This window comes from Malurus melanocephalus, unplaced genomic scaffold, assembly GCF_030028575.1.
Source record: "Malurus melanocephalus ecotype Western Australia unplaced genomic scaffold, MMel_1.1 scaffold_208, whole genome shotgun sequence".
NCBI lineage: Eukaryota > Metazoa > Chordata > Aves > Passeriformes > Maluridae > Malurus > Malurus melanocephalus.
Genome location: NW_026623440.1, coordinates 572031 through 585179, shown reverse-complemented (window position 1 = coordinate 585179; position 13149 = coordinate 572031). Strand labels below are relative to the sequence as shown.

Genomic DNA, 13149 nt, shown 5'->3' with positions numbered 1-13149 from the left:
CACTTCCTAGGTACAGTTAGTGTAGCATTGTAGTACCTGTCCTCTGTKTTATGCAATGCTGCTTTCTGTTGGAAAAACCACCTCTTTTTTACCTTCTGTACAGATCAAAACTACATGTCTTRCAAAAAATTTAATGCTATGCTCAATGCACCTTGAATGCACCTGGAAGCAATGCGTCCATTTGTGCTTGAGCAGTAAGTGTAGAATAACAAAACTAGCAGTAAAAGATGGTTCAAGTTGCTTTTTTTTWAAACCTATTCTTATCAACACTGAGCTAGCTCATATTCTACTCAAAGTAATGTATTGATTTTAAAAATGCACAAGAAAAGAACATGACTGTGCTTATGTAAGCCTGTGTTCAAATACTGACTCCAGGGTGTGCATTCTGTGCTGTCTGGTTGATTCATCAGAGTGGTCAGGATGCCAAAACACTTCTCTCTTTGGTTTAAGCAGATCCTTTAGCCAAAAATTGCCGAGTTAAGGAAGGACATGCTTCCTTTCTGTGTTTGGATTGGATTCTGATACAAGAGAAATGTCAACTTGTTAGACTTAATTATGACAAAATTTAGAATAAATTATGAAGCTGTCTGTACCTCTAAGTGTTTCAGACATTAATGTCTGAAGCTATTACTGGATGTTGTGAGAATGACTCCTTCTTTTATGGCTCTTTTATATGCCCAAASTGAAAAATAACATGTGTTTGGTATGGAAAGAAACATTAACAGTCAATGTTTAAGGGTGTCAATGGTCTATATTTGCCATTTACTGCCTTAACAGAAGCTGGGATTGAAGAGTCAGTCGTTGGGACTGCTCCTAAGTCTGTTCCAGAAATACTTCTATATTCTCACCTACTGCYAGAAGTAGATAGCCATGGCTTTATTCCATGATTTGAGTCAGTGAATCCTGATTCAATGGAGTGTGGAGAGCAGTTCTTTTGTAGTTTACCTTTGTAATCTTCTTTAATGGATACTCTTTTGTGTGTGTATGTATCTTTAAAAGCTTTTAAAGCATTTTACTGGTAATTTTCTGACATGGGAAGAAGCCTGCCAAGATTTGTACACTTAAACTTCAAATCTTGTTTTAAGGCTTTAATATATTATAGAACTTTAATRTATTATAGCACAGAATCATATTAATGGTTTTGCTTTCTCAACCCACTTATTTAATTAACTAATACCACAGAGACATAGACACATGTTTTTATTTTCTTCATGTCCTGACTCTTGAGACCCAAACTAASTTTGGAAATGAATATCTCTCCTTGTGCAGAGCCAGGGATAGACAAATTGCTGTGCAGGATGCTCCTCTGCTCGAGTTCTGATGWCCATAGTTCAGGGAGATTGAAGACAGCTGTGGATATGTCTGAAGAAGTGGTTAAAATAGCTTTGTTCTTAGTTGTAACTACAAGTTTGAAACTATGTTTGCTATGGTTGGGTTTTTTGATGTTTATGGGGTTTTTTAGTTGTGGAAGTTTTCTGTGGGGGATAAAAAAAAGTAAGGAATTACTGAGGTATAATAGTTAACATCTGTTTCTTGCTTTTAAAAAGAAATAGTGTTTTCACTGACTGTAAAAGACTCTCTRTTAGTTTAGGATTATTGCAGAAAGCAACAGGAGACAATTTTAAAATCAGCAGTAGACTGGTTAAAACCACTTTAAAATGGTGAATTTTAGAAAAGTCATAGGTTTGCAGAGATCTTAGATTGGTGTTATGCAGAGCCCAGTCTGTTAAGCAATCTAGAATGTTTCATGGGGAATACTGGTTTTAGTCTTTTTTTCTATGTGAGCACAAGGGAATGTTCATCTTGTGGTGAGTGCTCGTACTCTGCAGTGTCCAGTTCAATAGGGGCTTGAGTCATGCTTGAAAYGTTTCTTGCTGTGGATCTACCAGGTTGTTCTATTACCATCTATTTTTCACTTTATGTTTTTAATGTTCTTACATAAAGGTCTTACACATTTTTATCTCTGTTGTTTATTCCTGATTGGAAAGCATCTTCCACAAATCTTTTTATGACAATGGTCTGTTGCTTAACTTTTGTTGGAACTGCCTTTTTAAAAGACATTTATCCCAAATATTAGAGGTGGTTTCATTCCCATCCTATATATTAATAATAAATAAACAAGGGCTGGTAAATCCCCTTCAASTTCACCTGTCTCCAAAAGAGTTTACTCCTTATTTGACAATTTATCTGAAAGTATGTCCCTTAGCTGCTTTATTACTTTATTGTCTGCAATGTCTTGAAGAATAATTCTAGATTAGATTCCAGCAGAATTCTCTTAATAGAGCCAATTACTTAATAAAAGCAGTAACAAAGAAGAAATTATGTCAGAGATTTTAKGCTGATGTTCTGTTTACTATCAATTCTTTGAGAAATAAGAGCTTAATGCAAGATTGATTTCATTATAGTGACCAAGCTTTTTCAAAAAAACCACAAGTAGTTAAAAGCATTTAGGAAATAAAATTTGCTGTATTTAAATGTGCCAGTTATGTGCTCAAAGCCCTGCATGAAAAATTAAATTTTCAGTTTAAATGATGATCTGTCCCATTTCTAGATTTGCTTTTTACTGTCTGACCRATATTATACTTCTTTTAGTCTGAGAGGTAATAATAATTCATAATGCTTAAGGCAATTGGAAACAGAAACCAGTCCCTTTTAATTGTTTCCTTCCGTTGTATTTAATTCAGCTTCTCTGGATACATTAAAATTCTTGGATGATGGGTTTGTTTTCTGCTTGTTGTCTTAATARTAAAAGCTGGACCCTACAAGATGATTTAGAAAAATAGGGGATTCTGAGTTTGGTTTTGTTTGAGAACGAACCAGACTTGTAGGTGCACTTTAAGTGCCCCTTTTTTCCCCAGCATTAGTATTAAAAATTCAGCATTCTGTGGATACTTACTAATAGATTAAGTAAAGATTTTAGTTCATAAAATTGTAATGTTTAAGCGAATATTACTTTTTCTTGTTGTAATTTCACTGTGCCAGTGCCACTGTACATCTTTTTCCCCCCCTTCCCACATCACTTGRCCATCTCGGGGAAAGAGAGAGAACATTTCAGTCAAGAGGTGAAARCCAGGATTGAGCTTTTTCTCCCTCAATGGATTGCATAGCAAAGCAAACATGATCATTCACACCTGATTTTTATAGCCAGCTTGCCACACATAACTGTGACAAGAAAAATCCTTTCTCCCTACCTTTATCCATATTGACACAGATATGAGCTGAAGCCTTCCTGGTAACTGGGTAAGGGGAAAGAACTTTCCAAGAAGTAACTTCTGTAAATGGACACAAGTAGAAATCTATTTGCTTTAACAATCTGACATTTTCTCCTTTTTTTTTCTTAAAACCTCATACTGTGTGTTGCATATGTTTCCCTAATTTAAGTACCATTTAGAAAGCTTTAACCAGGCATTAATTTAAATCCAATTTCCTGTCTCTCTTGAAGAGGAGAAAAGAGCACTTTTTTTTTTTYTYMWYYTTTTTTTTCTCCCTTTTGCTTTTAAATTTTCCCACCCTGTGGCTGGAGGAAGCTGTGTGTGGAGCTGTTCCCACAGTCTGGGGGTCTCCAGCGCCGCCGTTTCCTCGTGCAGGCTCCGGCCCCGGGCACTGTGAGCCCCAGCACGTACACTGACATCAGAGCCTGGACCTGCACTGGGGCCACTTCGCATCAAAAGTGCTAAAGCTCAGCAGGAAACCCAGATTTCCCTCGCATTCTTCTAGAAATTGCCCAGAGTTTTGTTTTTTTCCTCTGTTGGAGGAGATTGTGGTTGTTGTTCATTTGAAGTCCAAAGCGTTGGTTTGTCAAGGAGTGCTGTCATTCCCTGCCTGGCACAGAACATGGCCCTGGTTGGTTTTCTGCCTCAGGAATTTCACGTTTTACTGTCTTGTCAAAGGCAGATGATGATCATGATGACTAAATTGCTGTCAGGTGAGAGTTTGGTTGGCTCAAGTAGTTGTGATTCTGCACTTCTCAGAYTGGAGGTTTTGGTTCTTGCTGTTAAAACTTTGAAAACTAAGGAATGGAGCTGGTTGGCTTCTGCTTGAGCCCAGTAAAGTGAGTTAGATATTAAATCATTTTTATGTTTCTCCATGAAAGTGTAAGAGATATATGATATATTGTTGTTACTGGTTGTTTCCTAATTAAAGTTTAAACTGACTGCTATCCACTTAGCCTCTCTAACATTGTTTGACTGCCAACAGCCAAATATACAGTCATTTAAAAGGTCACTGAGGCATCTTGTTCATAACTCTTTTGGACTGGGCTGTCTCTACAATAATTTATACAGTCTCAGGAGAGGCATTTACCARTGCCACTGAGTTTCCTTCGGGAACTAAAAGATCAAGAGTGCAAGACAGCAGTTTTCAATTTCAGTTTCAATCCCAAAGATTCTCTGCTAGTGTCAGCACTAAATCTGCTGGAACATCTTGATTTCCAAATGAAAGWTAACTTTTGTTTGTGATCTTTTTCACATCAGTTTCTATAGAGAAATGGTTTGTTTAGAAGAGAAAATACTTGTCCTCATCACTTAGAAATTTTGTCTGGGTATGAATGTAGTAGAAGCAGGAAATAGAATGAGCATTAGCAGAGATTTGAGCACACTGTCTGATCAGGGATTTGGGGTACATGTRTTTAACTTGCTCACTTTTCTATCTTGGGGTGTACACTTGCACTGAATCTATTCTCTTACCCTCTCTGGCACAACATTTTATAGTTTTTAACACACACTCAGATACACATTTTGTGCTTTTTTTGAGGGAGGGCTTAATATTACCTGAAATTAATATGTAAAATAACTTTCTTACCAGTGTATTTTTAAATTTTCCTCTCTTAGTAATGCAGTTCTTATTACAGAACTTTGGTATTGGGTTGTCCATATTCTCTGCCAATTTCTTCAAAGGTATTAAAAAGAATTATTGATTAATTGGTAGCTACTGAATCTAATATTTGTTGGATTACAATTTTAATATGGCTTGTATTTTTTTCTCTTCAAGAATATTGACATCACAAACTTCAGCAGCAGCTGGAATGATGGCCTGGCTTTCTGTGCAGTTCTCCACACTTATCTCCCAGCTCATATTCCCTATCAAGAACTGAACAGCCAGGACAAGGTAAGGCATTAAAAATCCCATTCCCAGGACTGCAATGATTTAGTTAATATGAGTTAATAAAGAAGAATRAACTTGTTTGAGTTCTCAAAAATTCCAGTGTTACTAGGATTTCCAAGTTATCTCTGTGAATTCTGGTCTGCCACAGTTCCTACCTACTGGTGTATTAGCCCAGGATGTTCAATTAATGATAATACATCCTAAAAACATAAAAGTATTTCATTAATGCATGAAGAGATTTTTTTATTTCTGCTTTTTAAAGAATAAATAATCTGTTCTTTAGTATTCTGTAACTCACTTGCTCTTTGCTGACAATGACATTCAGCATAATCTTCTAATGATAAATAAAAATTTTCATAAATATTTGGATTATATTAGAACACATTCATTCCTATGGCTTTTTAAATAACTTTAGTCAAATTATAGACTCCATTTGAAGCAAGAGTAGTAGCATTATTATGAACATTCTTAACACCAGTTTGCTGKGTTTGAAATAGTATTTCCTTGTTCTCTAACATGTTTTTATGTCTCACACAGAGAAGAAATTTCACTTTGGCTTTTCAGGCAGCTGAAAGTGTTGGCATCAAATCTACTCTGGTAAGATTTAAATGCATATTGAATGAATTATGACCCACATATAAAAATCAAAATTACTCTATTTTGTACTCTCTAAAGATTTGGTTGTTTATACTTAAAAATAGCAGCAGATGAGCTCTACTTAATGACTGAAATAAAGACCTGTTAAGCTCTAAATGGAAGGTTCACCAGCACTAATCTCTCAGTATCAAAAGAAATATTAATAAAGGCAATGGATTTGTTTGAGAATAATTTCAGAAATAGTTATGGGATACAATTTTCAAGAATCCATTAAATCTGTCCTGTCTCTGACCTACTTTTAAAGTATTTGGGATTTTTGGAACTCTGGAGCAACAAATCAAGCAATGGCATTTGTTCCTTTGATCAGTGTAGTTTGAGAGTCGAGAGTTGCTTAAGTTTAGATTTTTAATTTGTCATCATTGCAAGTAGTTGTAAGCRTTTCTCCAGTGATTGTTTATAAGTTGTCTTACACGACTTCTAGAGTGAAATAATTAGTTTCAACAGTATAGTTGAAACTGTTACTAGAAAACTCTTACTAGTTACTAGAAAAGGAGTATTTCTGAAGGTGTGGAATTGGGAGTATCCCAAACCCTTGTGAGTGATCGCAGAAATTCAGCTGAAATTGCCATTATSAGAAATGATACTTAAGTGATACTTTTGCAACCTACATTGTAACAAAGCTGCCATAGTTAGCAACTAACAATACAACAGAGTTTTTAAAAATAACACTTTCCTTGATCCTTATCAGTGCTTTTACCCCCACAAGCATTGTGTTTGCTGACAATAGCAGTGCAACTCCTGGGCTTTCGTACTTTGACTTTGGCAGGGATTTGAAATGTGGAAGTTTCTTACCAAGTGCTGATGTAAGAATGAGATCGTGGAAAATAACTGCAGAAATTCTTGCATAATTCAGCCTTAGTTGAAATGGTTGCTGTCTGTCCTTCCTTTTTGTGATGGACTTCATTGCAGATACTCTCAACAGGCAAATTGAATGGAATAAAGTCTAAGTGCAAATTGTATCCATCTTAGGAAGTTAGTATCTATTTACATACCTCCATGCACAATGTGTGTCATGTGTATGTTTGTAGAAATTTTTTCTCATCCATATTATATGGGTAGAAGGTAAGGGGAGGTGTGAAAGCTCCTGTATGTAAATAGGAGTGGATTGCAAGGAAAATTTGATCATTCTCTGAAGAAGAAAGTGTTCAGCTGTAAAACCTCGCCATTTTCTCTTTTCTGAGTTCTGGACATTCCTGCACCTAAAGCTTTGAAATAGAGCCTTACAGTAAACAGAAATTCCTAGAAACTTCGTCACTCTGTTTTGCTTTGTACATGTGCTGAAGAGGGCAGATGGGATTCCCTTAGTTACTGAYGCTTAACCTGATGGGAATTTTGAGCTTTAATTGATATCTGGGCCTTGATTCCATGGCTCACAGTTCCTGGGTAGGTTTGTGTTAATTTGTAAGGCTTGTGGAGGGCTATGTGAACTTTAAAGTCTGACTATTGTACCAGCTGTGCTCAGTGGGAGACAGCTTGAGCATGCACAGCATCAGACATTTCAATCTTAAATCAACAAAAGAACTACCTACAGATATGCTATTAATTACATTTTGTAAGTAATACCAAGATATATGGATGCAAACAGAGCTTTCTTCATCAGTGTTTTAAATTGTGGAAACTTGACAGATTTACCATTCCCAGGAACGTGTGAAAACACTGCCACATTGCTCTCAGGGTTTTCATTCCTGATTTTGACCAATCTGTTTTCTGTGACAGGACATCAATGAAATGGTGCGAACTGAGCGTCCAGACTGGCAGAATGTCATGCTGTATGTTACAGCAATTTACAAATACTTTGAAACCTGAACCCTAATCATTCGACAGATCCATGGGATACAACCGATGTGAGCTACCAGATGGAAATCATCCTGAAATGCTAATCCCCATTTCACTGAAAACTGGCAACATTTGAGTCCCCTCAAACTTCAGTGACACTACCCTGGATTGCCTCAGATTGCTTCAGCTACTAAGCCTGGAAACAATTGTTTAAAAGCAAGAACTTGTTGCCACAGTGCTTGGAGTAACCCAAGTTATTAAGCTATTCAGATTAATTATGTAGCCTATAGAGCCTGGACTACTTTTGTGCTGCCTTTCCAGTCAGACTTCCTGAAACTTTCTTCCCTGGGAGAGTGATATGAATGCTTCCCCCTAGCAAATAGGAGACTGAATGTACAGATAAAGCTTTGAGAAGGAAAAGGATAACATGGCATCATATTACTGAACTTCCTGTAGCATCCTGATTCCACAGACTCTGAATATTCTATCCACAGCAAATGGCAGCCCAATACAGTAGAGTTCTTAATGGTAACTTAGTTACTGCCTATACAGCTATTTTCCATCCTTTAAAATGTGCACAATATTCTAAGAAAACAAGCTTTGATTCCATGATGACAAATTGAGGGGAAAAGTGCTCTTGATACCTCAAAAAATCTGGCACAGAAGAAGTCTTCATTCTAAAGCTTCATTATAAGCCTACCTCTGTCACAGTGATGTGGCTTTCATCTTTATCTTATGGATTGTAAAGACTAGCACATGCAGCTCCTGGCTTTCAGGGTACACTGTACTCCAAGGAATCTGTGCAAACTCCCTGTGCTTCCATTCTAACAGAAATGAATCAATTATCACCCCTTGCCTGGCTTGGTCTTTCCTCTCTTCTTCCTTTGCCTGTGCAGCGCACGCAGCTACCCCGGGCTTTYCTCTACAGCAATACGAGCACACGTYGTGGCTATCTGTGGTAGAAGTTTGGAACTGGGATARCATTTCCTCTGCAGAGAAGATATTCTCAATAAGATGTAATAATGAAGTAGGTTGTCTCAAAATTCAACTTTGCCATGTTTTCTRTATGTTTTTCATTGGTCTTGCACATCCTCATCTGAGTGACAGAAGGTGAGATGTTCCCTGAGGAGGACTATGGAGGAACTGATGTAATGTGTGCACACCCAGTAGTCTCAAATATTGTGTGGAAATGACTCACTGTCACAAGGAAGGAATTGAGAAACTTTAGTCTGCTCAACTTCTTTTTTTCCTAAAATGTACCTGAATTCATTTAGCAGCTCTTGGGCAAAAGAGTTTAAGTGCCTTAGCGATCATTGAGTTGATACGTCCTGGCACTTCAGGGCCTGGTGTGGAATGTTAATGGCTCMCAACGATTTCATGGCTCCATTTGTCATGAGCTGTTTGTTGTAATCTTGTTTGTCAAATCRGGGGGGAGACTTCACTCTGTCATTGCTTCTGCCTCTTGCTTTTCTGAACACTTATCAGCAGCTCAGCCACAGAACATCTCATTAATATTAAGCAGAAGCCAACTTGAGCAGTGAGTTCTGTAACAGCTGCTATTTATAAGCACAGGCTCTTTCAGCGCAGTAACCCCGTTGTAAAGAAAATAAATCTGTTCTATGGTGCTCCTACGACTGTTAAGGACAGTTTGAATGTCATAGATGTTAACCCAGTGAATGCAACTGTGCTTGGCRTCTGTGAAACTTCTTCATGGTATAAAAGCACAGATTTAACTCAAAACTATTGCCAAATCCCAGACCCCCATCATCTGAAGAACACAGCCCACGTGAAGAGTAATAATTCAGCATGTTTTTAGCATTGTATAAGAATACACACACTGATATGTGCCTGTGAGAATTATGGAATTTTGCAAAATAATTACTTAACCCATGTTGAGGGCCTTTGGAGRAGTTTTCAGAGCAGCAGTGTCTCAAACATTCTTACAGCTCTTTAGAACTAGAAGTAGATACCCTCAGATTATTAACTGGTGCTTTTGAAGAGCCAGCGTAATCTAAAGCCAATAGTTGCAAGAGAGGTTTCAAGTGAAAAGCCTTCATTAATAGATTTTAATAAAAGTCTGAAATGCATTTTCCTCTCCTCTATATTTCTTCAAACTTTTTTTTAACTTCATTTCTTAAGTTTCAATAGGAATAGTTTTACTGGAAACACACATTACTGCTGTCTTGCATTCCATCTCCTACTACTAAATTCCAGATTTTGCCAATTAGTGTCTAAAACCCCCTTCTATTTTTCCTCTGAACAGATATCCTTATCTATGATTGTCTTATTCATTGCCTTAGATCTAAAAAAATATTTTTGTAATGAAAAGGATAGTATTTCTTGATCCAAATTCACTCATGACGTGTTTTGGTGAGGTAATTCRAGCTTAGAGTTGATTTTTTTTCTGTCCAATGGTCATCTTGGTTTACCTGGAATGTTGTCGGAGTCCTTAACTGCAGTAACATTGAGAGTGTAACCATTTGTCAAAGGAGAAATCATCTTTGCCAGATCCTTTCTTGTTAAAAAGATGAGCTGCTGGTCTTCAGAAAGGAAGAGAGAAAAAAACTAGAGTAATTATAAAAGTGATCTTTTCACAAACTTCAGAGCTCTGTAAACTTCTTCCTGGTGTGATYTGTCTGATAAACCTCTGTGAATCCAGCCCAGCAACTCTGGGCTTCATGAAGAGTTTTTTGTGTACTGATGTATCTGAGCCTTTACATATGAGGTGCTGCTCAGCTGCTGAGTGGAAGGAACGAAGCAATGGAAGATCCAAYGCAAACACAATGGCCTGCTGCCCTCTACAATGGGATTTTTCTGAAGGTTCAAACCACATTCAGTTGTTCAAGAGGGAAAATAGCTGTAACCCTCCTGGATGTGGAATATRCTGTTGTGCTTGGGTTTTTTTCATAGTTAATCCTGAAACAGCCTGTTTTTTTGTTCATGTGAAGTACAAGTTTATTCTGTTTTACTTTCCTTTTAATCCATAAAATAGTTCTGAATGTACTAAAAATATTTGGTCATCCATTTGTATTTTACTATGTGCCTTGCAAATGCCTGAGCTGTAGTATCTGGGTTACTCATGGCCAGCTGTAGGCAACAAAATGGAGCTRTGGGACATCCTGATGCAGGTACAGCTGTCATCCTCTGGACCCTGTTAATGGAAACACTTCTGTAGCTGTAACACTTGCTTTGCTTTTCAGTTGGTTTCATTTAATCCAGTTTGATTTTGTTGTCTATTTAAATAGAAACACTAATTTAGTATCTCCAATGTGTGAAACTCTGGCCCTTACAAAAGACMTCTTATTGCCATGCCTCTGAAAAACTGAGTGAAATTTTCCTTTTTAAATTTGTGTTGGTGACTAGATTATTATCCAATATATAATTATGATACATTCTCATTTTAAATAGATTTTTGTCTCCTTGCATAAAATATATTCTTTGATTTACATGTAATGTTTCTGATAATTTTTTGTCTCCAATTTTATGACATATTTCAACTGTTTGTGTTTTTCTGTAAAGTCTATCATTGTRTCTTAGGATCCCCTAAATTTGCCAGAGCTAAATGAACTCTACTTTAATTTATTGGTGTAAATTCCTGTTAATGTCCCTGGCAGCAGTGGTGCTCTGGTTTTATGTGCATGAGGAGAAATAAATTGCACCCCTCCTGTAATGGTGCAGGACAGTGGTTTAAGCTGCTGAGGATCTGCCTTGTGGATCGTGTAGCTGTGACATTGGAGTCTCATTTCTGTTTCTGATCTCAGTGTTAAGTTTTTAGTTATTTTTTCCGTTTCAGCACTTCAGACATTTGGATTCTTTTGCATCACCAAAAAATAGCTTTCGCTCAATTCTATTTCTGTACAGATTTGGCCCAGGGCACAGTTTTTATTCCAACCTAGTTTTAACCAAGATTATTTGGGAAGTTGGAGATTTGGAGAACTTGTGGGTGTTGTTCTTACTGCCTGTGCCTGGTTTGGGGAGGCTGCCTGGTGTTCAGGTGGTGTGTGAGAGCTCCTTCCAAAGCTGCCCCGGGCTGGCTGAAGTGATGCAGTTACACCTTTAAACTGTTCCTGGGACTCCTGTGGTGACCTGACTTCTTGTTTGCCTCTTGCAACTAACACAGCCACAAGCAGGAGCTGCTAAGGGGCAAAATTCTTCTGGGAAGGAATGCAGTTTTACACCTTCAGGCTATTTTTTGCCCATTGTGRGTTATCCTGAGTTGGCCTAGAGGACCTTCAAACAGTCATGTTCACGTATGGACTGAGTTAACTGTGTAGTTTGTTTGTGGTCCTTCCCTTGACTTGGTAAATATTTATTTYAGTTTTATTTTTATTTTCTTCCAAGCTCTATTTCTGCAATTCCTTTCTTTAAGCTAATTACCATTAGTGTATCCCTTTCTTTAAGCTAATATTAACCAGTTTGAGAAATCATTTGGTGAGAATTGCTATTAAAGTGTCTTCATCATCCATGAGTGCTGGACATGCCATTGTGCTTTCCCAAGTTAGTGTGTGTGGACTGGCAAAACACAGACATCTCTTAATACATTTAATTGTCCCTATTTAGAAAGGTATTTTTAATAGTGTTTCTGCTTTCACAGGAGAATGGCTGGATGGGTTTTAAATTACTGTGTGGCTTGCTGTGTCCCTCCTCCTCTATGTTTCTTCTGTTGCATTCCCTCATTTCAGAATCAGTGTTGTAGTCACTCTGTAATTATCAAACCCAAGATGTTAAGCATCTGGAATATGTAGCAAGTATGCTTTGGATAATTAATGCTAAATAACTTAAAAGGTCGAGGTTTGTACAATTCTGATTTCTGTTAATTGTTACGAGTGTCTTTTTTCCCTTGTGTTTTTGCTACACTTGCCAGTTGTTTGGATGCAGCACCCTTGAACTTGGTTGACAAAGTCACCGTCCTAATCTCCTTGAGTTAATTAATTCTGTGATATTACARTTATTTCCTCACAGTGAAACTCTAGTAAAACCTATGAATACCAGATGACTTCCTTCCAGCTTGCTYGTAGGCCACTGTCTGGCTCAGAGTTGCACATCAAGTTCCCATCAGTTCCAGCAGGACCTGGGGATGCAGAGCAGTAGGGRAAACTTTTGGCAGAATATTACAGCAGCCTGATGCAATTAAGCTGGTTTCATTTTAATCCCCTATTTTCAGGGGTTTTCAGTTTAGGCAAAATCATTTACTGAAAGCTGAAATGTGGCCTGTTAGTTCTCCACTGGGAAGTATGCTTCTGTTTAATAATATTTTTATGAGATTGTATTTATGGAAATGGAAAGAAAAATGTCATAAAGCTAGTTTTGTTGCACTTTTCTAAGGGTTTTGTATTTTGCATAGTTCTAGAATATGAGAAAGTTGTTTGGGGAAGTGAAGGCTTAAAACCTGCTGTGCCCCAGCATAGCAATGTATTCTGTGCATTTTCACCCTCGTGTGATCCATGTGTTATTTTAATTGCATGTAACTGGTGTATTTATGTGATAGTGAGGGAGCCCAGTGGACATTTCCTGCTGCAGAGGAGCCWTTGGCAGTCCTGGTTCCACAGTTCAGGAACTGACCTGTTCTGACTGTAGACTGCACTTGCAATAATGGAATAGTCCATTTTTGAT

At 37.5% G+C, this 13149-nt stretch overlaps 1 protein-coding gene across 4 annotated transcripts in view; it reads left to right on the top strand.

The window, feature by feature from the left end:
• SPECC1L (sperm antigen with calponin homology and coiled-coil domains 1 like) overlaps window positions 1–13149 on the top strand; it is a 60762-nt gene extending 47613 nt beyond the window's left edge. For all 4 annotated transcript variants that reach the window (XM_057373897.1, XM_057373898.1, XM_057373896.1 and 1 more), the window contains exons 14-16: window positions 4990–5106; window positions 5641–5700; window positions 7477–13149. In XM_057373897.1, the coding sequence (XP_057229880.1) occupies window positions 4990–5106; window positions 5641–5700; window positions 7477–7566 (267 nt within the window). In that variant the 3' untranslated portion in view covers window positions 7567–13149. The remainder of the gene's footprint in view (window positions 1–4989; window positions 5107–5640; window positions 5701–7476) is intronic.